Raw genomic sequence first — 25,891 nt, 5'->3', positions numbered from 1 at the left:
AACCCACAGCAAATTAAGTCATTGCCACTTGCACCATCAAGCTGCCAGGACAACCCAGAACAAAAAGAGGTAGGCTGCTTGCAGCACAGTGATGAAAGGCTACCAAATACACCAACATTACCTGCCAAGCCAGGATTATTTTGAAAGGAATGGGACAAGCAATGCTACAGCAATTCCTGGTACTCCAGGGTCCATGCAGCAGGTAGTATGCAGCTTCAGGATACAATTTAACCATTTGAGAGTTTAGTATCTAAGAGCCAGGTTACAAAGCATTAGAATTTCCCATGTGCCAGAGCCTCTTAACCAGACTTCGAGCACAAGAATCCTGCAAAGCTCAAACCCAGGCACTCAGGTGTTCAGATAGCAGCAATTCAACATGGAACTTCCTCAGAGGCCTCAGCATCAAGTTACATCAGCAAAAGCACAATACTTATAGCAGGAAACTTCCGCATAGCTCTATCTCACTAGGAATCCAATTCAGCCTTTTTTTTCCTTCTCTTTCCTTCTTTTTCCAGGAGATGCACCTGGCCTGATGTTCAGCAGCCAAGGCATTAAAGACTAATAAAACAAGTCTATGTTTCCAGCTCATGAGGACTTCTCCCAGGCATCTCATCATTTTTCATGCACAAAAACAGTTCTTAAAGTTCAGCCATGACATCACAGAAGGCAGAGTCTAAGCCCCTCTAGGCAAAGGTGCACTTCTGCAATGGCTATAGCATAGGTTGGCTTCAAACACATCTACACAAGAGAGGACAGTAATTACAAACTCTTAAGTCTTCTTTCTGTGACTCTATACTAGGCCAAGTATTGCTTTGAATGCAGGAGTTATTCTTGCCTAGGATTGCATTCCAGCAGCAAACTTGCACTAAGTTTAACACATATGACAACACCAGCATTGTGTTAGCTTTTAAAAAGTCAAAGTCTTGGATGACAGATATCTTGTCTGTAAACCACACCAAGTCCAAGCCACAGTTCATAGAAAAGGCCAGGTTTCCTTTCAAGTTTAGCTGCTTTGGCTGACTAATCAGGAAGCCTTTAATGAAAAAACCCCACAATACAGTCCACCAAATTACTTGTCTTTTTGCTACCGAGGTGGCTATCAAAACTGTTCAGGAAATTAAGCTAAAGCCTCCTTGGCTACATACAGTCCACTTTGTAGATTGTATCCCTCCCTGTGTTCCTAACCTACATCTGAACAGAGAAGTAGCCTCACTGCTCTGTTGAGACAGTCTTTAAGAAGTAGTTATCAAAAGTGGAAAGAACTTGTTGTCTCACAAGGAGCAGGCAATTTTTACTGTCATTTAAACAAAACACTGCTGCTGTTTTCCAGCTTGAATAGCAACTAAACATTGGTGTTCCACCTGCTTTTTTCTTTACCTTCTAAGCCTTAATCATCTGTTGGATCGGGCACTTTGCTCTTACAAGCTTGCAGAAACAGTAATAAATAGTTATAGAAGTAATCAAAAAGATTCAGTGAACAAGCATTCTTTAACATTGCACCAGCACATAATAAATAGCTCTAAGATTTGCCTTTCTAGTCTACATCTCTGGTTAAACAAAAGAAACTCATGATCACTGTTATATGTATTTTACTATTACAATTCAGTGAAAATAATCTACTTAATAATACCACTATATAAATAACTGCAGAATTTTTAACCTTCCTTATAAAGTCCAGGAGTCTCAAAGCAGCAAGTTCAGCACACGCTCTTCAGGAAGATCAGCCCCTGTACCTCCAAGAGTGGGCATACTCTCCCAGAGACTGCTCTGAACTCAGGCCCAGACTTTCAATACATACAGTTTCTGTGAAGAGCTCTGCTTAGGGCTTTTACACCTCTTCAAGTGAGGGTTAAGAGCAGTAAAAAGGAAGAATTCTACCCTAACCACTCAAAATGCCATCTCATACAGTGAACCAGGTGATAGTCATAACCCAGGAAGCTCAACCCTTCAGTGGTGACAGGAAGGCAAACCTTCAGGACCTGCCTGAAGTTGTACAATAAGAAATTCACTTTAGGAAGAACTTTTAGAATTTGTACTGAGGAGTGAACATAATCCTGCAATTTATAGTGGCTTGGGATTTTTGTTTAGGGCTTTTTTTGGTTTCGCTGGGGACCTGTGAAGAAGAAAATCCGGTCAAATCCCAAAGTAAGAGCTGTGTTACTTTCCAACTGTGCCAAATTTGTTTTGAAAGATAGAAAGGCTTTGGCTTGATGTTGGAGTCAAAAATATTTTTTCCAAGTATTCAAACTGTGGCTCCAACTCTATTTAAAGCTTCAATTCCTCAATTCAAGGATTTTTTTTTTTTACATTACCAAGTTTTAGATTGTGTTTTAGTGTGTTTTTAGAAATGCCACCTTCCATGTTTTTGGTAGTCAAGAAAAAAATAATCAGCTTATGCTTTGTAAATAGACTTACTAAACTATCCTCAATTTCCAAGAAATTAATCTTGAACTCAAGGCAGGACCACATATCCATAGGCACTACAGGAAGCCACATTTATGTCCTCTACAAGACAGACAGTATCCATACTGTTACCAGCTCTACACAGATACTAAATAAAAGCTGCCCAAGCATAACAGGAGCCCAGTCTTGGCACAATTAGTTCAAGAGAAATTTTGCCAGAACTGGGACTGAGGAAGAGTAATGAAGTTAGGGAATAGAAAGAGTTTTGCCTACTCCAGGAGCAGCTTCTGCTTAAGGCATTTTACAGTCGATTAACCAACCCAGTTTACTGAATACTCCACTTAGATCACATGTTAACAGCCACTTCCAGAGCTAGTACAAAGTCTCTTAACTGCTCCTCTTAATATTTGGCTGCTGGTTCTCTTCTCCCTGAGGAAGAGGTAATAAGGCTTTTTTGGCATTTGTAGAAATACACTGAAAGGTTCATAGCAGGTCACCTGGCTGCATAATCCCACCACACACCAGGAAGTGGACAGTCTGATACAGTCATGTTTCCATTAGAGAACATCCAACTGACACTACTACTATTATCAGCATCATGGCTTTCAGTAGCCTCCACCTAGGAGCCCTCGAGGAAAGCGATCAATTGCAAGGCAACCAAGTAGGGTAGGACTGGCTGTACAGCACAGGGGTACTCGCAAGGTAGTAGTTGCTGAAGTTGGCATCACTGACATAAGGTGCTGGCTGGTAGTAACAGGTTACATTAGTGGCATTAGGGATGACATTCTGTTCTGCCAGCACCTTGAGTGCCAGCAGAGAAATCAGATTGAGAGTCTGCCTTCGCTCATGTCCCATGAGGCAGACGGTGCTCTCATTCACCACCCTGCGCAGAATCATGAGGTAGTCATACTTGCTCCTCTCTTCTTTGGAGAAATGGTTCTGGAGGTAGGTCTCCAGCTTGCGCTGCTGATCCAGGATGTCTGGGAAGTCTATGAAGAATCGGGAGCACATGTAGCGCTCCAACATTTTGATCTTGTCCTTATCCATGGGCCTGAAGTCTCGTACTAAGAGGTTACTATACTTCAGTAGTCCACCACCTCGGATCTCTTCAGGATTTTTGGTAGCTATCAGTTTGTTCTGGAGGTGATCAAAAGCTGCTTCAAAATCTCCATACATGCTCTCTCCAATCACAGTTGGATGGAAGTGCTCTGACATGGGGGTTTCTGAGTAATCATAGTAAAAGAGCAGGGAGTCCAGAATTATCTGGAATGAGTCCACACTGAACTCAAACTGCCGTCGTATGCAGTCTACAAACTTAAGCTCCACGTTTTTGCCATGCTTGTTGGAAAGTGATATCAAGCTCCAACGGTCAGTCTCTGTGTGCACTTTGACCAATTTCTGGATGTATGCTTCCTTCAGTGTTACAGGACTGATTTTGAGCTTGCTTACTCCTTCCGGCAGGAAATTCAAGAGGGATCGCAAGACCATGTCTCGAACTAACTGAAACTCCACCTCACTTGGAAGAGAAACTTGAAAAATGAGATCCAGGTCTTTGCATCCCAACCCATTATCCTTGACCAGGACATGACCAGCTGCAGAGCCATTCAGACGGACATCATGGACCACAATGCCTGCTTCACTCAGCCGGCTCCGAACTGTCTGAACAATGTCCTTCAGGGTTATCTTCAGTGTTGGGAAGTTCCCCCGCCCATGGATAGGAACCACTTCTGTAAGAACCTCATGCAGACGGCTGACCTGCTCCCAGTTCAGTACACTGCAGGACATGGAGTCTGCTCTTGCTCTGCTACTTCCTTTGCCTGCCATCTTAGGGCTTTTCTTCTCCAAACAAACTGTACAGAGATAGAATATAAGAAGAAAAAGGCAAGTCAGAGCTTTTGCTTGTGCTTCCTTGATCTACTCCTAGGCTCCATTTCTGCCATTCACACAGACACAAACTAGAAAGAAATAACTATGTATTAATGATTATCTGCAACCCTTTCACCTGAAATAAGACACAGCTTTTCTATTGGTGCCAGCCAAAAAATATAAAAAAATAAACAGAAAGCTGTCATTGTTTCTTTTTTTTTGTGAGGTAGTTACTTCAGGAAAATAGTTTGTGTCGAATGGAAACTACCAAAGATGACACAAACTTTACCTAAGGCTAAAGTCATCACCAGCACCAGCTGAAGTGAGATGAGCTGCAAAGCACTTCTGAGAGTTAGGCTTTGAAGTTGCTTCATGATGCATATAAAACTGCTGCTCAAACTGCTGTCTCCAGCTAACACAACTGTAAAAGACCTTCAGGTGTTAGTTACAGGGCTTAGACATCCACTGTAAAGTCTTAAATTATGCCAGAAATACAAGATTTCTTCCTTTTCATAGAATTCTTTCCTTTCTGAAAGATCTAGCATCTATCAGTCACAGGATAAAGGCCAAGTCATCTTGTTCCTACAGAAAGCCACAGCTCTTCAATATCCTGGACAGAATTTCAGCTGCAAAGTCAGCTAAGGGCATTCAATAGGAACTCTGGTCTTTGCAAGCAACTCTTTACCCTTCATCAGAGACACTGCCTAACCAAGTTACCTTTCTGGAAATATTCATACTTGCCCTAGGTTCTGATCATTTGTGAAGACCTAACAAGCTTGTAAGATCTGGGGTAAATTTAGATGATGTATGTCAACTTCATGTTACTCTCTTAACACCCAGAATCTCACTAACCAGACTTAATCACAGCCTTGTCTGAACATTTTAAGCATAAGAGAATGATCTGATTAGCTGTGACAAGACCCCTAAGTCACTTGCCCTTTGTATCATGTAGATACTTCACATATTAGTTCTATAGTCATGCAACTCAAACTGGTTCTAATACACTTTTCTAAGTGTTCTGGGTTTCTGTGTAGCCAGGTGCTTCCTGACAGGTACAGACTAACTGAGGCCTCACCTTCTTCTGTCCCAAGTACTCCTGAAGACTGCAGCTGCCAAGGTCAGGCTAGTCAAACTTAAGCAAATTAATGCTTGCCTACCAAGAATGAAAAACCAAACCCTATAGTCTCAACAGTACAGTGCATAGAACACTTTAAAGCAAGTTTCAAAGATCAGCTATTGTCATCTCAGACCTCCCCTTTTCTAGCTTTTCATTTTTGAGCAACTCATTTGACCTTCGGATGAAGAGAGTCAAATCCTAGAGCAAGTACACAGTGAGGTTAAAACGCTTCTGGGGAAGTGGCTTCTGTCCTTGAGTATGAGCTGCATGAACTGTGCTGCCATTGATCACATCAGCACGAGCAGGCACAAAACAAACTTGTGATCTGCAAGATGATTAATCTAGGACAAATCAAGAGGTTTATCAAGCTCGATCCTTAATGCTCCAACACAGCAAAAACACAAAAGCATCAAGCCTGCCAGCAGTTGCTCTCAGGCAGTTCAAGCAAATTAAAGTGTATTTCCTTCGTAAACTCACTGTATTTCCATTAAATCCTTCAGATCACTAAAGAACACAAGTGTCTTCCCATGACTTCTAACTGAAGCTGCAAGTGCTTTCAGCTACTACCTCTGAAACTACTCCCTCTCCTCCTTCCCATTTGTAGCTCTCTCTGCAGCCAAGACAACACATGCAGCTCACTCACTCAGGGACCAGAAAGGACTTGGGCCAGTGCTTCCAACCCCACCGCACACATTTGATTCTGCTTGGTGACCCTCACCTAGGAGAATAATGCACATTGTTGCCCTCAGGGTGAGGAATATTAAGTATTTCATTTCCAGTTCAGTGGAGAGTTTAATTCTCAGGCTGTCAACCTCCAAAGCCTCTCACTTCCAAATGACTTGTGTTTGCCTACTCGGGAAGGGTTCTGTTAGTGACAACAGATTCCTAGCAACTCCAGTGTATTTGGGATGCTAGCAGCTCCCATGCCTCTTGCTTCACTGCCACCCATTCCCTTCACTAGATCTGACACTTGAAGATGCTCACTCCTCGGGAAGAAAACCACTACGGAGGCAGGAGACACTAACTACCTTTAACACAGCGTGCAAAGAGCATTGACTACAACACTCAAATCAGAGGCAAAAAAGAGCGAGGACTACACACCTTCACCTTGGTCACGACTAGATGCGCTACCCTGCAGCAGCAACTTTCTCCTATAAGACCTATAATTTGACACAACACTCAAAGAAGTCCACGGGCCTGTCCCCGCAGAGCCCAGCGGCGCTGAGGGCGGGATGTCGGGCTCTCTCCCTTCTTCCCTCCGCGGGACGCTCATTCCCTCAGCGAGCCGAACAGAACCCGCAGCGGGGAACCCGCGTTACGCCGCCCCCCAACACCCACAGCCACGACACAAGCTCTGCCGAGCGCCTGTTCCCAGGAGAGCCCGCCCGCCCCGCCGGCTCAGCCCCGGAAAGGAGCCCCGGAGAGGAGCCCCGGCCGGCCGCTCACCTCAGCCCCGCCGCTCGCTCACCCCGAGCAACCGCGCCAGCCCCGCCACTGCCCGCGACCGCCCTTTATGGCCCTTCATCGTCGCCCCGCCCCGCCCGGCCCGGCCCGGCCCGGCCCGGCCCGGCCCGGCCTGGCCCGGCCCTCCCGCCTCAGCGGGGGCGGCTCTGGCCGCCGGCCCGGCCGCCGGGCGCTCGGCCTGGGGAGCTCCGCGGCGCTCGGGGCGGGGGGCGGATGGGGGTGGCCGCCCTCGCCCTGGAGCCCTCGCCCACCACCGCCTCGGGGGCTCGCCCCGCGAACTCCACACAGCGCCCAGCGGTCGCTTCCCGCTCCCCCCTCCCATATAAATACAATTTTTTCAAAGTGCCCCTCAGCTCAGGAAGGACGTTGAGGGGCTGGAGCGACTCCAAGGAAGAGCAACGAAGTTGGTGAAGGATCTGGAGCACAGGTCCCATGATGAGCGGCTGAAGGAGATCGGGTTGTTTAGTCTGGAGAAAAGGAGGCTCAGGGGAGACCTTATAGCTCTCTACAACCGCCTGAAAGGAGGATGTAGACGCGTGGTGGTCAGTCTCTTCTCCCAGGAAGCAAGGGACAGTCGACAGAGACGACAGTCTTAAGCTGTGGCAGTCTTAAACTGTGGCAGGTTCAGGTTGGACATTAGGAAGAAATTATTCACTGAAAGGGAAATTAGACACTGGAATGGACTGACCAAGGAGATGGTCAACTCCATCTCTGGAGTTGTTTAAAGGAAGACTGGATGTGCCGCTCAGTGCCATTATCTGCATGCCATAGTGGTGTTTGGTCATAGGTTGGATTTGATCTCAGAGGTCTTTTCCAACCTAATTGGTTCTGTGATTCTGTGAATCTGTGGGCTGTGATGAGGAGCTGACTGAAATACAACAGGACTTTCCCGAAGGCACCTTGTCCCAGACAGAACAGCAGTCAGCAGAGATCCCAGACATCCAGCTCTGCCAAAGAGTTCTGTGTGATGCTTGACTGGAAACAGCCAAACCAGATGCTCAGCCAGAACCTAAAAGGATGGGCTCACAAGGATGTTACAGCAGTGTTGAAAGAGTGTGCTACTGTAAACTGTGGCTGATGGGCTGTGGAGGCTCTGTGCACATGGTCAAGGATGATGGAATGACTGGACAGGAATCAACCTGGAGATGCAATGTCATAAAATCAGCTGGTGATTAATAGAGCAGGGTGTGAGATTGTGCGTTCTGGGGGCAAAATTTTAAAACTACAATTTCTGCTGAGAACACAATGTTTCATCTAATACAGGGGTATCTGCGTTTTTTTAGGATAATCAGGACTCAATAGAAGTGAGGGGAAAAATTAACACAATCTAGGACAGACCATCTGACATAATCCTAATAGATGTTAAAAAAGAATTTACAAAGCACTGGAAAAAAAATCACCACTACATCTGTTATACTGTTTGGCCATACACAGTCAAGAAAGATGAACTAAAACCTGCACACATATGGAGAAGAGCTGGCCTTGAACGAGGAAACTGGAAAGCTCCTTTTTTCCCTGGTAAACACAACAGACCTGCCTTATTTCACCAACAAAGCCAAAGCCAAGCAGGAATAGGGATGGGTTACATAATTATCTCTTTTACTCCAATACTGCCCCACTGGGATAAATAACAGGAAACAAAATTACCCATTTAAATTAAATGATAACATTGACACAATAATCAGATTTGAAGCAAGTTACCATCTTGTCCAATGAGATAATCAGGATTTTAGAGCCTTGCAGGAGGGAAGGGAATAAAACTAGGTTTAAGATGAAGCTAGAAAAGAAAATATATAATATGATTGCCTGTGGTGGTATGGAGCAGGACATGAGGATCCAGATCTCTTTCAACACTTTTTCCCTATGTTTCTAAAATTAGAAAGAGAAATAGGGAACTCAAAGAGAAGAAGTAGCACAAATGAGAAAAGCATAACCACTTGTAAAGAAATGTCTGACCTGGAGAGTAAAATAGTGAATGATCTCACCTCTTAAGAATATTTCTTCAGCAAGATTTCTGCCTCAAATAGTATTTCCTTTTGAAAATAACTGATGATTTTGGACACTATATTTTCTCTTGCCACATGGAGAGCAATTGAAGTACTTTTGAAGAAATATTTTCTATTGGGAATATTTATTAGATACCAATATAGACAAACTACAGCATATATTGCTATTACAGATGTTAAAGTATTAATCAAATGTTCACACTTTACATTATTTGTTTAAAAGTTTTTGTTTCACAAAAACATTTGTAAACACAAAGAGGTATCCACTCTATTTTAGGGTGTTTTCCTTATCCTCTGACTTGCAGACCTTGAGTATTTGTCAGGGGAACAGTACTGCACAGTACTCTCTGCAGTGAACTTAGACCTCCTGACAATAAGCTTCTTCTTTTAAATTGCTTTTCACGGGTGCCATACAAAGGGTCTTTGGGATGGGAATTGGAAATGCCATTAAAGTCGGCTGGACCAGGCTCCTAAGTAAATTGTAGGAATAACGAAGACTGCATCTTTGAGTAATGAATGAGCCCATTTACCCCTGAGGAGAAGCTGCCTTCTGCTACCCATCCACCTGTGTCTGTGCAGTGGATTATGGTGCCATGAGGATAGAAAACATGGAAATATACTGTTCACTGATGAGACAAGAGATTAAAAATCGTGGGCTACTGCTCCGGTGCTGTGGCTGCTGAGGTGGCTGACAGAGGCCCAGACACAGCTCCAGGGTACAATTTTAATGTTTAGCAGTTATTTAGGGCTTTCCTGCTGCCAGCTCTAATTCTATGTCCAGGGAGAAACAATGGGTGATCCCAATCTTTGCAAGATGTACTTTATCCAAGAATGACTGGGATACAGATACAATCCTGCCACAAGACAGTGAGCACTGGCAGCCACCATGCCCCTCTGCTCTTGGACAATTGTCATCTTCCCCTTCTCCCACAGCTGCTCCAGCCCTCATCTCTGCCTGCTGCTACAGTGTTTTCTCCCAGCTTCCTCCCTCCTCCCCTCTCCTGGGATGTACCCTTCTTCAGGATACACAGCACTGGAGGTGTTTCAAAGGGTTTTCAGACAGAGGGTGGGGAATGAAAAAGGATCAGCTGGCTCCTGGGAAGGCAGTGTGACAAAGAGAAAAGAGTCTGTGAGCTGCCAAAACAGAGGCACGTATGGAGTTATATTAAAAGAGTGCAAGTTGTTCATTTTTTATCCAGTAAATAGGGCAGGAAATCTGGCATAAGAAACTCACTTAAAAGCCTGTAAGTCAGCTCAGTGACCTGGCACTGTCAGATTAGTTTCCTTATGTGATGCATTGATGAATGTAATGTGTCATCATAAATCTTGGTTGCTACAGCTGTTGAAGCCATAAAGTGAAGCAGAGTTATTAATACCCAGTAGTAGTAGATGTCAGACTCCATTCTGTAATTGAGCATCAGATCTGCAGCTGGAAAACTCTTCTTTTTTGTCTGACATGTGGAGTAACTGTATGTCTGCAGAAGCCAAAAGAGTGGAGACAGGTAGGAACATCCCACCCACACAGGGCTATGATGAAATCCTCCTGCAGAGTATCAAGAGTGAGCCTCTTTTTCTGTTGTTTCTCCAGCTGCCTTTGCAAGTCTGAGGTTTCCTACTGGGAGATGAAGCAATTCTTCCTCCTGATACATGGATAAAGGTAAACATGTGAACATAGACATCCAGAGTGTAGTTATGCAAGGAACAGCAGCCTTTCAAAAATCAGAAGTTAAATTTGCTGCTGTAATTGCTGGAAATTGCCTGCTCTAAGGGATGGGATGCTGCCATGGAGGACTTCCCAGCCCACACAGAGTTCCAAGCTCAGCAGAACACCTTTTCTCCAAGAGGCAAGAAATGGTACCAGGCCCCTTCACCAGCAGGACCTGTGCAAAGTTACTGCTGCATTTAGATGTGAGGAAGACACAGAAATCCAGAGCTGCTGTCTCTCACATATGGCTTTTTAAAGATGTTCCCACTACTTTGCTGTGTTCCACCCCTGGTCACCTGGGTGTGGGCTGCAGACTCTTCTCACGAATCCTCTGATGTAGAGGCCCCAAACTACTCAAAAGCCTGAAGGAACAGAGCCACCCCACTCTGCAATGAAAGACACAGCCAAATTCTTCTAGGAGGGAAGAGAGTGTTATGCCCAGGCCCTGCTGCTTTTGCTTTCACAGCAGGAAAATCAGTTTTGCCAGTCTGGTTGTGCTGTGAGGATCCAGAGCGGGCAGCCCAGAGAAGCCTGGCATTTTCCTTTCCCTTAGGAAGCAGGAGGGCAGACACACGCAGAGATAGAATGCGCTTGCTGGAGAGGGGGCAGCAGGCCATCATCTAACTGGCACCTGAGCTCACCCCAACTGCTTAATTAGTCACACAGTTTCCTGGAACTTTGGGGAGAACATCACAATTTTCGGTAGTAGAGGAGAAGATGATGGGGGGGGGTGGAGGTGGGGGCAGAACAAGGGTTTGCAAATTAGACTGAAAAAAATATTTACTCTAATTTGGGAGTCATGAGCAAATTCAGGACACATTGCCTCAGGCTGCAGGTGGCAAATACAGTAAGGGGGCGGGGGGGGGGGGGGGTGGAGAGAAACAGTGAGGTTTAGGGAGTGCAGTTTTGGTCATGTGAAGCTATTAGGTACTGAGCTGCCTGTGGGCTCTGCCTCAAGGACTCTGTACTTAGCCCCAGTACAGATTTCCAGTTCAAAATCACATCTTTTTCACATTCCCTCATTATCCACAGTTTTAGACAGCAGCATGGAAGACTGCAGTGCTAACACTACCACTAGACTAACCTCTTGGGATCCTGCATCAAGCCCTGCCTCATTTTAGTTGCAGACAGTACTGTTTGCCCCTGCATATTCATAGATCTTAAGGTTAATAGAGATTACTAGCCACCCCTTAGTATTCACATAATACCTGGATAATATAACCCTGCTGTAAAACTCATAGCCCCTTCAGTAACTTTCAGTTGTGTGCAGACTTTTTTTCAGATCACTCATGAAATGAATAATCTGCTTTTTCCCCATGGTAGTCTGATACAATTGTTATCTGCTTTCACAAGTAAAGGCCCATACACAGTTTTATTTATGGTTTTAATTCCCACCTGACTTTCTTCTCAGCATGCTTTTTCCCCCCCTGCTGTCACTGGAAAGTTGTCTGCATTTTGAAATGCTTTTTCAGTAAATCTTTTGTTTCTTGCTGGTGGCAGTGGCAACTGAAAGAGGATATTTTGCACATTTATGTAGCTTAAAATAATCTAAATGAGAGCTGTCAGAGACTCCCCATACTCAGGGACACAGGCACACCCTCTGGGTCACGTTTATGCAATTTAGAACTGATCCATCCAATGAGGGGATCTGCCTTTCCCTGGAGCAGCTTGCCAGCTGGACTGCTGTACAATCACACAATCACACAGGCACTAGGGCTAGCATGAGAGGTGATGCAGAATGGCAGCAAACTTTGAGAACCTTGCACCCTTGGGAAATTTGGGGCCCATCTGAACTACAAAGAGTTGTCTCAGTCTGCTCAGTGGACCACCAGCAGCACATGGAAACTCCATAGATCTGGAAGCTGCTGTCCCACTGCCCATCTCCCAGCAATACTGGCAACTGGTGCATGCCGTCTGTTGGCACTGGTGAGGAAATGTCTTGTGGGTAGCATCCTCAGCGGCATCTAAGTGTTGGCCCATCCCTCCTGCAGCACGACAGCTGCTCTGCAGTACACCAGCTCCATCTGCCTCTCCTGCAGGAAAGGGATAACAATCTCTCCCCCTTTGCACCCAGTTTCTGTCTCAATTTATCAGGTCTGAGGTGACTGCCAGTCTCACCTCCTCTGTGGCTAGTCAGCATCCTACAAGAATCCCAGAGGCCCTTGCAGATGTTTTTGCAGCAGTTTTGCCTACAGCTGTCTCACACGGAGCTACACCAGAACAATCCCTCCAGTGACAGCAGTTAGGGCCTTCAGGCTCTTCTATCCAATATAGTGGAGATAGGGTAAGGTTCCATGTCCCAGCCATGGAGAAAACCTTAGCACAGTCTGTATAATAAAATTTGGCATTTTGTCATAATAAAAAAGTGAGGGGGGGGGGGCGAGGGGGAGGCATGGGAGGAGGGGACCAAGAGGATGGAGCCAGGCTCTTCTTACTGGTGCCAGCCAGTGGGACACAGGCAGAAAATGATGCACAGCAAGTTTCTCCTGAACATGACAAAGAATTTTACTGTGAGGATGACCATGCAGTGGAACAAGTTGTCCAGAGAGGTTGTGGAGTCAGACAGAAAACAGATGGCAAACAAACTTTCTAACACAATTTAAAGTATTAGAAAGCAGGGATCCTTTATTATGAGCGTGCTGGATACCCAGAAGGTATCTTCTCTAATTTAGGTGTGTCCAGAGCAAAATTCCATTGTGACCATACATATTCATTGCAGTACTTCCTAGCTAATAAACATCACTTCTCCTAGAACTAATTTGCATGTATGCATCTCCTACTGGAAGTCCTTTATGGTCCTAGAGGGTCATCTAAAGGGGTCTCTAGTGGTCATACTCACTGAGTGCCCCTGAGAGAAAAGCTACTGTCTTTGCAAGCAATTTGATGGGTGAAGGTATGGGTGTTAAAATCTTTGAAATGGGTCTTAATGTCTCTGCCAACTTTGGGAAGCAGGTTTGTTACAGAGCCCAGACATCTTGGCTTCTGAAACAGACAAGAGTCTGCACAAGCCTGAACTTCTGAATTTTGGGGTAAAACAGTAGGTTCAAGGGGGAATATGTGACAGGCGGTTCGGGAAGGCTGTACCTTCCGTGTACCTCGGTAATGGGGAAGAGGGCAACATGCAGCCGACACTTTAGGATTAAAGGAGGCTGCACCCTCCGAAACCTCGAGACAGAAAACCCCATGTGCCCCAAGGGCACTTCCTCCATTTATTCAAATAAAGTTGCAGGACTCCTCTGTCTTCTATTTGCGTATAAACCTCTGGCGTTTGTGGATTTTCCTGACACCCCCAGTGTTGCAGATGACTTTGGCTTGAACTTCTCTTAGGGCATGCGCTGATGCATCTTGTTACCTGGCTTTGCCACAAGAGCCACTGTATTCCGCATTATCGGTTTATCCATTGGTTGCAGCTACATTTAGCATGTTGTGTGTCTACTTTTTTATCAGCTTTGCTAGTTAGTATTTAAGTTCTATTTAGCAGCTTCAAGGGGAACTGAAAATTTCTAATCTCTGCGTTCTCCGCCAGGAGTCTCCCCCACTGGAGATACTCCAGGAGCGTCTGGACACAATCCTGTACCACGTGCTCTTATTGCAAACCGACCGATGCTGTGATATATATTTGTTTTCTGAGCATTTGTAAGGGCTGGGGGGGGAAAAAGGACGAGTTAAGGCAGACACTCGTGGTCGCAGGGAGGAGAATCGCCCCGGCAGGCACAGCGGCACGGCGATTACCACGGGAATCATTCCTTCCGTACTGGCAAAGGAAACGGAAAGCGGCGCCGTGCCGGGGGCGGCGCTTCCCTCCCGCAGCCATGGCGGCTCCCAGCGGGATGGTGCCGGTGCTGGCGGGGCTCTACGTGGGCGGTGCGGAGTCGTGCTCGTCCCCAGAGGCGCTGTCGGCGGCGGGGGTGGTGGCGGTGCTGACGGTGGACGCGGAGGAGCCGCCGGCCGTGCCGGGGGTGCGGGCCATGCACGTCCGGGCTCGGGACGAGCCCGGCGCGGACCTGCTGAGCCGCCTGGATGAATGCGCCGCGTTCCTGGACGCGGCCCGGGCGGGCGGCGGCGCCGCGCTCGTCCGCTGGTGAGCCGGGGACTGTGGCGGGGCCGAGCGCTCCCCGCGGCGGCTCTGCCGCTGACGGGCCGCCCTTGCCTTGCAGCCACGCCGGGGTGAGCCGCAGCGTGGCCGTGGTCGCAGCTTACCTGATGAAGACGCGGGGGCTCGGCTGGGAGGAGGCGCTCGCCGCCGTCAGGGCCGCCAAGCCGGACGCGCAGTGAGTGCCCGCCCGCCCCGCGCCCCCTCAGCCGCCCCGCGCCCCCTCAGCCGCCTCAGGCCCTCTCCTCTCGCCCCCGCCGCAGGGTGAACCCGGGCTTCCAGGGGCAGCTGAAGCTCTACGAGGCCATGGGCTGCGCCGTGGACACCAGCAGCGTCTTGTACAAGCGGTACCGGCTGGAGATGCTCAGCGAGAGGTTCTCCGGTGAGTGGGAGCATCGCGGGTGCGCGGAGCGGAGTCTCCCAAGGAGGGGAAAAAACTGTCCCGGAGAGAACGCGGAAGGCCCTGTCAGAGGGGCTTGACTTCGAGTGTTGCCCTCAAAGCAGCTGAGGACGGACTTGGCCAGGGCAAATATTCATGTTACACCAGCCCTAGAGAATCCCAGCTCATCAGTGGGGGAAAAATGTGCCTTTGAGAGATGCGTGGGAAATAAGATCTGTAAGGTGCTGAGCTCTTTAGCTAAGTGCAAAAAATGGTAAAGGTCAATTTGATACTTTTCGTGATTTTTACATCCCTGGCAAATGCAAACAGCATCTTCAGAAAGTATGTCAATGGGATGAAAAAAAACAAACACGCAAAACTTGAGATAAAGTTGAAATTCAGTAATGAAGTAAACTTTCATACTTTAATTTGCAAAAGATACATGTGCATTTCTGTAATTTTATAATAAAATAATATTCTGTAGCTTTTATTGCAAGATTTCAGTGTTGCATACTCAGCATGACAGTGCTATTGCCCTTTATGTGTCATTGTCCTTAGCAGTTCCCATTTGCAAGCTGACTTTCTGTATTTTGGGCACTAAAACGTTGGCACAACTACTCAGAAACCTCCTATGCCTTTACTTTCTGTTGAAGTAAGAACATAAAGCAAAATAAAATTATTTTACCATGGTTGAGGCCACAGTCTAGATCCCAGTTCCTTGCCTTAAGCAAATCCCAGTCTTAGGCATGGTGGGATGAGTCTCTTTTGTTTTTACCTTAATGTCTTGGAATTGCTGAGAAAAGAAATGAAGAGAAGAAGGTGGCTCCTGCAGGCAGTGAGTGGGGCAGAGGCACAGTCCTGTCTTGATCCCAGGAATATAGCGTGGCTGAGCTCATGTGATTCTCAGCATGGTCCTAACCTCTCTGCAGAACCTCAAGACTTGCCCCGAGAAGTCTTTGCAGTTGATCCTACCACTATATGTCAAAATTTGAACACAGAGGTTCTCTACAGATGCAGGAAATGCAGGTACTTTATATATAAAAACAATACGTATTTTTATGTATTTATAAAATACTTTATATTTCTCCTTAAAATGTTGTGAAATCCACTCAAGAGGAGAATAACCTGTGTATATCAATGGACGTGTCATTGTTGTCAGCTCAGGGATGAGCTGTTGCCTAAGTTTCCATAGTGTGTTTGCAAAAAATAAAAAAATAAAAAAAAATTTTTTTGTTCTCTGGAGTGGTGCTTGTGAGCCTTCTAGACTAACCAAAAATGTAGAATTTGTATTCCTCTTTATTTAGAGTCAGGAGACCCATATGCCTATTTTCTATCATCTTTAGATTTGCCCAGTTAAGATAAAGCATGTTTTACTTCCTTTTTCCCATGTCCCGGAGGGCAGACGCGCTCTGTTCCGTAGCTCCAGCATTTTGTCCCACATGGAAGGAATTGGACCGACAGCATTTGCCCACAAGAGGATAACAGACTCTGCACGACTTTCTGGGAATGGCCAGGAAAAGTGCACCTCATACTTCATTGAGCCCGTGCAGTGGATGGAACCAGCATTGCTCGGAGTAATGGAAGGACAGGTGAAGTGGAGAATGCACTTTATTCTTTGGATTTTTTTTTTCCTTCGGTAAAGACAGAGTTGTGTTTCTTCCCTGAAAGGAAAACCCCACACAAGGTGCTTCCAGCCTTTCTGGCATGAATTTTGTAGCTTATGGGCAGATTCTTAAACGTAAAATATTCTTTCACACAGAAATGAGCTGGTGCTGTGCTTGAGCCGACACCACCAGACGGGATGATGGACAGGGTTTATCTGCTGTTTCTATTATGAGAAAGACTTGTGGGACTTCAGAAGCCTATTGTGGTCTCAGGCTGACCAAGTCTTTTGGACCTTGGTAAAACTGTCTTGGAATCCCACCAGGTCCCAGCACACCCTCCCTTCTGCCAGTGTAGCTGCCCCAGAGCTAAAGAGCCCTTCCAGTTTGGCTTTTTGGCCTGTTTTTAACTAGATCCACATCAAAAGTTATCTTAGACTGAGTCCTGGGTTTTTCTTGCAGCTTCTGTGTCCCAAATGCATGTCGAAGCTGGGCTCCTTCAGCTGGAGAGGGGACCAGTGTTCCTGTGGCCGCTGGGTGACTCCGGCCTTCCAGATCCACAAAAGTCGAGTGGATGAAGTGAGGACACTGCCAGTTGGTAACTTCCAAATTGCCAAAACCTGAACTCAATGCTTCACTTGATGGATTTCTTAACATCTACTGAGAATTACTAGTCCATGGGTACCAGGAAATGAGCTTATGACTTCCACCCCTTTACTTGAACACCTTCAACTTGCTGTATCTCTTCTTATGTTCTATGAAATATCAAAACACTTTCTACAAAGAGATGTTACAGAGTAACAAATCTACAAAATGGGTCAAATGTGATGTTTTTTAGTGTATTCATTTATGTGTTGCTGTTCACAGGTCTCAACTCCTTATTCAAAAGGAGTTGCTGTGGCCAGTAGTGGTGCTCAGCTTGTGATCCAAAGTGTCAAATGCCCTAAAATTACAGTTGGTTTGCATGCTTGGCAGCAAAAGGCAAACTTGCACTTCTAATACAATAAAAGTAATCCTAAAAATACCTGGCCTAAGAGTATTTACTACTTTGTAACTCTTTCATGGAATGTGTGAGGAGATTGTGCAAGCTGTAATGGAATGGGCAAACTGAAGTAAAGAGTCCATGCCAAGTTACTGCTTACAGTTTTAAAGGAATCCCTAAAATGATGAAATAAGTTTTTTAAGCAAGCTGCGACCTTTTGGGATGGGCTGCTGTGTACACCGCTGTGGCACAGGTTTGGTTTGACATAAGAAAACAGGACAGATAAAACCTAATTTAAATCAATTTTATTTTCATTGACTTGAACAACTTTTTTAAATTTATTTTTTTACACAATTTCCAGCAACATACATTATGAAATATACAAGATAAAGTAGGTGGTGGGGTTCTGCCCATGTTGTAATTCCTTCCACAGCTGCGGAAGGAAGACTTGCAGGACACAGTGAACATCAGATTTTCAACACTGAAAACAGACACAAAACAAAAAGGACAAAAATATATATGAAACTTTGAACTGGTCACACTTCAGGGCCAGGTACAGCACAATAAATATTAGAACTGCATTATCTTAGACATCTTCTGTAAAGTTTATAACATCCTCTATTTAAAGAGATAAGAACATCTGGTTTCTAGCATGAAATGCTACATTGTACAGTGGTGAAGGGTACAAACAATGAGCCCAGCAAGGGCTTGGATGGTGACTACTCATTCACACATGCTTGTTGATAAAATAAGCAGCATACACCAAAAATTTAGTGAGCTGTAAACTTAAGCATTCACTACCAGAATATCAGCTGGAGGAGCAGTTTCTTTTCAGGAGAACCAAAAATAGTCAATCCCTTTAAGTTTCAGCTGGGCTCTCCCCTGACAACAGTGGGTTGATACCATAATGGAAGTGGCAGCATTTGGTCCGTAGCACAAGATCCCTTTGCATTACTCCTGTTCAAAGCTGGCGCCGGTGGAAATACTTCAGTGCAGAATTAATGCTCACATAGGCACGGTGTCACCAACAGATGCTGTCTCAGGACTAACAAAGCAGTTAAGTGGCAGCTGGAACCCAGCTGGGCACAGGATGCCACCTGACACAATTGAGAGGGAGAGACTGGAGAGGATGCTAGCATCTCTCTCTCTCCTGCACTTTGGAGCAATGGGGTGAGTGCTGGGCTCGGGGAGTTTGACAGAAAAGGAATGAGCAGAGCGTAGCCTATCTTAGTCTAGTGTTACCAATAAAAAAGCCCAAGAGACAGCAGTTTTGGTTGCTTGACAGAGTGCTTCCAGAGCACAGAGCAGAAGACCAGAGCCACTGGTTTCTCTTGCATCATAATCAACAAGGCAGGAGTAAATACATTTTGTACTCATCAACCTTCCCCCATTCATCCCCTGCCCCCAGCTGAGCATCATTCATTCCTCTTACACAAGAACTGGGGACCTTCTGTGCCACCACCCAACAGGCCATGAGAGCACAGGTGGAGGAAGAAGGCTAAGCATGTGCTTTCCTTTCCTTGGCATAACCTGGGCATTGCACTGGGGGCAACTGCACTAGCAGAGCACCACCAAGGAAGGACCACACTGTGGTCAGCACATGTGGCATCACTGTACCTTGCCAACCATGCCCTGCAGTACATGGCAGCAGTCACAAGCTTCACAGAGTAAAGCAGCTGAGTGTCAGGAAATTTTACGGGATAAATGGGAGCCAAGAAGATACAATTCTGCTGGAAGCTGAGCACCTATGGCTTTGATTTTAGCTGATGCCGAGTCCAACAGTTCTATATGTATTAAGTAGGAAGATAAAATTGTATTTCTCCAGTGTACAAAATTATACCAGTCACTTGTATATGCTCATCTTCTAGTTAGTCCCTTCTTGGAGAGGACCAGAACTAACACATTTCAATACCAAAAGACCCAGCTGAGAGATTCAGAAATGACAGAATAGTGAAGAATTTTTGGTTGTATCAACATGTCATCAGAATATGGTCAAAAATTCTGTTTGAGAACAGGGAGTTCTGTGTTTGATAGTCACTTAGCAAAAAGGCAGGTGTAAATGCCCTTCCCACTGCTAGCTGGCTATGTACTGCATGACTGCATGAAGACCTACACCTCCTCTGCCAGTGCAGCTCAACTGATTACATCCCGAGGTGAAAGACTTACCAGGAAAGGTTACCAGGAGTGCTGGGAGAAGAAAAGTGAATTTTTCCCACCCTAGAAGTGTACAACAGCATTTCCTCACTCAGCCAGGCCCATTCACACATCACTCACCACTTGAGACGCACAAAACAATGCCAAATACAAACTAAAGAGGAATGTTTTTTTGGAAAGACACTCTCTGAGGATGAACAGGGGAAACATAGGATTATTTATCAACTCAAGTACTGTTGCATCATTCTTGAAAGGTAGGGAAGCAGAGGAGCTGAGATGAGGAACTGAGAGGACAAATTGGAGTGGTCACAGAGGTCGAGTCTAGTCTTCCAGACTGCGAAATGCATTCTGCATATCCTCAAACAGCTGAGCATAGTCCGCCTTGATTTTTGTTTCACCATCTTTGACAGGGTCCTGAAAGAACATAGCAAATAAACAAATCTATCAGGAAAGGCCTATGGTACTTAACTCAGCCCTGGTTTGTCACTGCTGTAACCTCTTGACCTCAGGATTAACACTCGCCAACTGCAGAACAGGCATTTTAGCTGTCTTTGCATCCTTTCTGTCTTGCCAACAGCCACAGGGTTTAAATCTCATTCTCTTCCCACATTAGTGAGCAGGTATAATGGGTACTGGAAAGAGATTTTTTTTTTTTTCCATAAGCAGTGGTTACTGCACTGAAAAGCAACTCATTTGGAAAGCAGTCAAAACTACTGAGGATCTTGGTTCATGCTGTGTTAAGAGCTGCAGTGATTAATACCAGCTCCTATCCCCACACCAAATGCAGTGCACCCCCAGTAAGTGGAACTCTGCCATTACTTAGAGGTTGTTTGGTTCAAATTAAAATGTATTGTGTAATCATAAAAATCTCAAAAATATCATTGTACAGCTTCGTTTTCTCAGAATACTTTTCATGAAAGATAAAGGCAAAAAATGTAACTATAAGCTTTGCTCTGAGGCTGGAAGGTTTTCTCTGCAAGAAGCATTAACTGTCAGGCTGTGAAATCTGTTCCATGTCTTCACCATTCTCCTCTGAGTGCTAAGATCCTCTGGGTCAGTGGTAAACTCTTGGTAAACACAAAGGCCTTACATGTGTGGATGCACTACTTCTTACATTATCCCTCCAAAATACCCAAACCACAGGCTGCAGGACATCTGAATCCTCACACCTGTCAGACTGTTACCTGGGGAATACAATTTTCCTTTCATAACTACTAAAAGTCCAGCTCCACTTAACATATATACACTCTCTGGATTCCCTTTTTCAGCCACGCTGTCCACTGCTTTGCTGTACTGCAGGTGCCTGATGCTGGGTCAGGGTTTGTAAGGGAGTGTTTTCATTACCCTATCCCTACATAACCACCTCTCAAAGAAGCACATGTCCCCAGGGGCATCTTGTTATGTTCTTCATGCTTTGAGAATATATACCAGGAACCCACTTACTGCAGAAACAAGCCAGCACCTTGCAGGAACAGAATACATTGCCATGGTAGAACATTTAATTCTAAACATATTTAATCCAATGCTACTTGTTCTCCGAAGACTGCAGTATTGGCTTACATGAGTTTTCACAGAGTAAGCATTATATTTCCTAGAGGATATCAGTCAGTATCAGAGGTTACTACTGTCCTACCAGTAACTGCTATCCCAGCATGCTCTGGATGAGTTTTAGTAAAGCTGTACCCTAAAATGACAGCTACTGAAGTTAACCAGAGCAGATGCTCCAATTCACTTGTTTTGTCTTAAGCCCATGCTAAAGTTACTCCTCCCTTTCCCTCTCCACTTCGAGCAGCCTCTTTTATATTAGAGACAGGTATAACCAGCCTGAAGTTTAACCCAGGAAAAACTGAATGATAGAAATGTTGACTGAGCTATTTTAATTAGAAGCTAAGGAAAGAAACCCTCCTGAAATAATAGATGATGCGTTCCATGTTTGGCTTCAGGCTGCTTCTCTCTGATAATAGTTTCCTTAGAACATGCTATAATATTTTTACAGAATTTTATCACAAAACCCCCAAAGCAAACAAGAAAATATGCTTGTACTGTTACCATGACTATATGTAACACAAAAGAGTGCTGAAGGAGGGGTTGCCAAGGCTGCACAGTCAGCATCACCTGACTAGATTTCTGCACTGACCATTCCTGTGCTCAAAAAACAATTCTTTACTGTCTTCGAAATGATGGAAAAGAGTCTCTGTTCACAGACCTTTATCAAAGGTCTTTGGTCAACACCACTGAATCAGAGGCTCTGGAAGCTCAGAGGAAGCAGGACAACCCACTTCCTTATAAACATACCTTGAACTTCATGGAGGTAAGTCTGTAGAGGATTTCACTCATGTTCTCTCGGATGATGGACCACGTGATCTTATTGTCACTCTGAGCTGTGGTTTCTACAGCACGGCGTGCCATGTCATAAAACGCGATCATGTTGGAAAGCATTCCCACTGTTTTATAGAAAGGGCAGAACCTGACGGAACAGAAGAGGACCTGTCAAGCATCTTAGAACAGTTAACAGCATTCTCCCCTAACAGAAAGAGTGCCAGCCTGCTTTACTCCAGGGATTTTTAATGTATACTGCCAAAGAAGAAGGGATACCTCAAACAGGTCCTGCATTTTTACATACTCAAATTGCAGGCCAAGACAATCATCCTAAAGCTGACTGAAGCTGAGGTTTCTAAAGCAGTACCCAAATATTCAGGCAAAACAAGAGAGAACAGGAATCATTGCTCTGCGAGTCTCACATTTCAATCTGTGCCAATCCTTACAAGTAAAGGAAAACAATGAACAGCCAATGGAATTCTTTATTGCTGTTCTGTCCATCAAGGGAGCAGGCTTCCTCTTAACAGCCTGCGCTGACAGCTCTGCAAGTTTCTTTACTCATAGGAATGGGAGTTTCCCTATGACAAGAGCACTTCAAACAGTTCAATTTTTAATGGGTAGGCGAGTGCCATAAAAGGTACCTCATTATTATTTATGAGCTACTTCCTGTGCTTCTTATAGCATACACACATACCCGCCCTAGTAACCTCATCAAAAGGACACACTGTTACAAAATTATGGATGTCTACATTTTTAGTGATGAAGTACTTGGGACTTCCTGATCTACCTGGGCTGAAAGTGAGATAAGCACAGGCTGTTAAAACACAAGGATAGCATGGAAAAAAGAAAAGCAGAGCTCACAAGGGTGAAAGAAAGACTAAGGGTTTTTTGATGGATCAAACTTACTCAAGAATTATGCAATAGTAACTGAAAAGAAGATTCTTGCAGTCCCCTGTGTATTGATGGAATGAACAGGAAGACTTTGGATGGTATCTGTGAAAATAAAGCAGTCCTGTCCCCATCCCCAGATGTGCTACTGCAGAAACATTGGCTAACAGAACAATAGAGGAGGACCTGGGAACCCCGAAGGGTTCAGCATGCCTACAGAAGGCGTTAAGACAATATGAATGCACTGTTGAATGGGCTACCTAAGCACAGTTCTTCCACTTCTTTACAGACACTAACATTAATTTCTGCACTGGTCATCTTCCACGTAAAATAACTGTATCAGTCCAGACTGCACAGGACTAAGAGGGCAGAGTGGCCAATCAGATCTCACCTGTCATAAGGCGTGTAACCATTCTGCTGCAAGAAGTCATCTTTTATCAGCTTGGCAACCTCCAAGGTAATTTTATCTGTTTCTGCCAAGGAAGCCTAGAAAAGTAAGGTAAACAGTTAGTTTAGTACTCAAGTCCATGAAGACACAGTATGTCCTGGCCAAGAACAGATGTTTTTCAGTACTTGTCTTTTTCCCACCCTCTTAAGATAGCATCAAGCAGAACTTTATATTTTGGGTATTTCTCACTCCCTGCTATAGAACGGCCAATTTAATTGATTACCAGATTAAGATGGGCCAGTCAGTAAGTCTGCTTTAGGTGTATCTGATGATAAAGGGAACTTCCTTCCCACTGTTTAAGACCATGGAAAAGTCACCAGACATGGAAAATGCACATAGCTTTGCTATGAGATACATTGAAACATCACCCTCCTACATAAAGAGAATTTCATTTTTATCTTCCTCAAACCTTATGGAAAGAAAGAATAGATCTCAGGATTTGGTACTAATCTGCACCATTACCAATGTCCTTTTCCCACCTGGCATTCAAGAAAAGAAAAGGAGGTGATGACAATGCCTGTCATAGTCCACAGGACAGCCACAACCCTGCTGCACACTGTTGCTCTTGGCACCACTGGTTGCTCTTCTCCATCATCCTTTTGCTAAAGGGGCCTGATTGAGCTTTAAGTAGCCCAACTTGCTTTCTAGACACGAAGTTTGGACCTTCTTTCATGAAGAGACTAACAGAATTCAGAGCTAAAAGGAAAAAAATACACTGACTGTATTTCCACAATTCCTTCTTTCTACTTTCCACAATTTCCCCCTTAAACATTTGTTGCAGTTGTTAGCCAAGCCCAGACAGAAAGGAACAGTCAAAGATAACATCTCTGAGGAAAAAAATCACCAGTTTCAGTAATTCTATCATAAGAACAATGCCTAGTCACAAGTAGTGGCTTATCCATATCCTTTCCACACCAAGAACCCAATCCTACCCTGCTGTGCAAACTAGCCTTTTAGAAGATGGTTTTGTAAATAGGGAACTGCAGAAAGTCCTATGACCCCATTTCCTTTTCTTCAAAAAGACACATCAAAAGAAGAGAGCTCTACTAGGCAAGATCTGATGAAAGGTCTCATCTTGGTTGGACTAGAATATCAGTGAAGAGACAGAGCACCATGAGCAAACTGCCTTCAAGTAAATGTATTTAATACATGTTACTACACACTACTACAGTTCTGTAAATCCTCATAGCTCATCTGAACATTGTGGAATTAAACTACTGTCAAGTACATGCCAGGAACCTGCCATATTTACAGTGCTAAGCTGAAACCAGTTTTCACTAGGTCCTTTCTGAGAACTTTCAATGGAAATTTTCCTGTCCAAGTTTAGCTTTCTTTTCAAAACACTGAAGTGAAAAAATGAAATTGAATGTGGCAAAATGGAGCCATATATCACATGTTTCCAAAGAAAAAACAAATGATCACTAGTTTTTTAAAAAGCAGACTCCACTTTGTTCCTACAAGCCAACTTGTAAATGCCAATACCTCTGTCCTGAAGCTGGCAACATGGTTTCTAATGAACTGTAAAGTTACCTTCAGGTGACCTCAACAGTGAAGATGGGTTTGCATAATTTCTCTACAAAGACTGTTTCCAATGGAATAGCACTTTAAGTTGCAGCAAAGGGGACTTCAACATCACTAAAACACTGAAGCAAGTTTAAAGCAAGCAGTAGGTGTCCCACAAACCCATTTACATGAGAAAAGCAGCACCAAGCCAAGGCTTAGCAAATCTGAAGAACTATTTGTCATTAGAAAATCAAACAACATGTAGGAAATTTGGAATAAAACACAGTTTGAGGTGAGAGTCTGACATCTCCCAGCGATCTTTTGTGTGTAATGAGTATCCACTGGGTCTGCTCTAAGACACAGTCAAAAGCCTGCACTAACCATAAGGAAATGGAGGATGGCTCAATGATACCACATCTGGTCACTCACCTTCCCCACAAGCTGCACAATCTCTGCAAGGTCCTCTTCCTCCTGTAGGATCTCTTTGGCCTTTGTCCTGAGAGGGACAAATTCTGTGAAATGCTTGTCATAGTACTCATCCAGGGCTCGCGTGTACTTGCTGTAGCTGATCAGCCAGTTCACAGATGGGAAGTGCTTGCGCTGTGCCAGCTTCTTATCCAGGCCCCAGAAAACCTGCCAGAAGCCAGAAAGGTCATCAGCTCTCCAAATCAAAAGTGAACAAAAACAATTGAAGGCAATTTAAAAAAAATACAGAGAGCAAGTCAAGCAAGTTGGAGTTAATGCAGCATGGTAAAGGCTTCACAAATGGAAGCATGGGAGCCTGTTAACTATAAAAGTGACATTCAAACAACACTTCTCAAAAGATGATGCAACTTTTAAGCTGAGTTCAGATTTATTCAGCTTGAAACTGCTCATGAGAGAGCAATCAGCAATAGCAATGACAATACTGAAGTCTAAGTAAAGTGGAGATCAAATACATGTAACTGCTTTTCCCAAAACTGC

The 25,891-nt window shown here is 44.8% G+C and overlaps 3 protein-coding genes across 4 annotated transcripts in view; 1 reads left to right on the top strand and 2 right to left on the bottom strand.

Moving 5' to 3' along the window:
* Positions 1-3,045: 3,045 nt before the first annotated feature.
* TENT5C (terminal nucleotidyltransferase 5C) lies at positions 3,046-4,227 on the bottom strand. The gene has a single exon (XM_062513121.1). The coding sequence runs from the start codon at positions 4,225-4,227 to the stop codon at positions 3,046-3,048; it is 1,182 nt and encodes a 393-aa protein (XP_062369105.1).
* A 10,146-nt stretch (positions 4,228-14,373) lies between these two features.
* DUSP12 (dual specificity phosphatase 12) lies at positions 14,374-17,580 on the top strand. 2 transcript variants are annotated; one of them, XR_009934147.1, is made up of 7 exons: positions 14,374-14,642; positions 14,719-14,832; positions 14,918-15,036; positions 15,963-16,059; positions 16,436-16,622; positions 17,097-17,485; positions 17,524-17,580. XR_009934147.1 is itself a non-coding variant. In XM_062513106.1 (6 exons), exons 1-6 carry the CDS (start codon positions 14,374-14,376, stop codon positions 17,256-17,258), a joined length of 948 nt encoding a protein of 315 aa, XP_062369090.1. In that variant the 3' UTR covers positions 17,259-17,573. The 2 variants fall into 2 exon arrangements, 1 of the variants encoding a protein (XP_062369090.1); XM_062513106.1 differs by having other exon boundaries at positions 17,097-17,573.
* A 340-nt stretch (positions 17,581-17,920) lies between these two features.
* The window catches only part of ATP6V1A (ATPase H+ transporting V1 subunit A), a 30,389-nt gene continuing 22,418 nt past the window's right edge, over positions 17,921-25,891 (bottom strand). The window contains exons 12-15 of the mRNA XM_062515520.1: positions 25,358-25,561; positions 23,369-23,463; positions 22,066-22,237; positions 17,921-20,184 (exon numbers count right to left, since the gene is read on the bottom strand). Of these exons, the coding sequence (XP_062371504.1) occupies positions 20,092-20,184; positions 22,066-22,237; positions 23,369-23,463; positions 25,358-25,561 (564 nt within the window). The 3' untranslated portion in view covers positions 17,921-20,091. The remainder of the gene's footprint in view (positions 20,185-22,065; positions 22,238-23,368; positions 23,464-25,357; positions 25,562-25,891) is intronic.

The sequence above is a fragment of the Cinclus cinclus genome, chromosome 2 (genome assembly GCF_963662255.1).
Source record: "Cinclus cinclus chromosome 2, bCinCin1.1, whole genome shotgun sequence".
In the NCBI taxonomy this organism is placed as follows: domain Eukaryota; kingdom Metazoa; phylum Chordata; class Aves; order Passeriformes; family Cinclidae; genus Cinclus; species Cinclus cinclus.
This window is presented reverse-complemented; position numbering and strand designations above follow the sequence as displayed.

Bases quoted from the DNA above. Each gene is read 5' to 3' on its own strand.
- DUSP12 (XM_062513106.1), top strand. From the start codon at position 14,374: ATGGCGGCTCCCAGCGGGATGGTGCCGGTGCTGGCGGGGCTCTACGTG. The intron at 14,833-14,917 runs GTGAGTGCCCGC...CCCCCGCCGCAG, and splicing joins GCCGCCAAGCCGGACGCGCA to GGTGAACCCGGGCTTCCAGG. The intron at 16,060-16,435 runs GTACTTTATATA...CCCGGAGGGCAG, and splicing joins TACAGATGCAGGAAATGCAG to ACGCGCTCTGTTCCGTAGCT.
- TENT5C (XM_062513121.1), bottom strand. From the start codon at position 4,227: ATGGCAGGCAAAGGAAGTAGCAGAGCAAGAGCAGACTCCATGTCCTGC.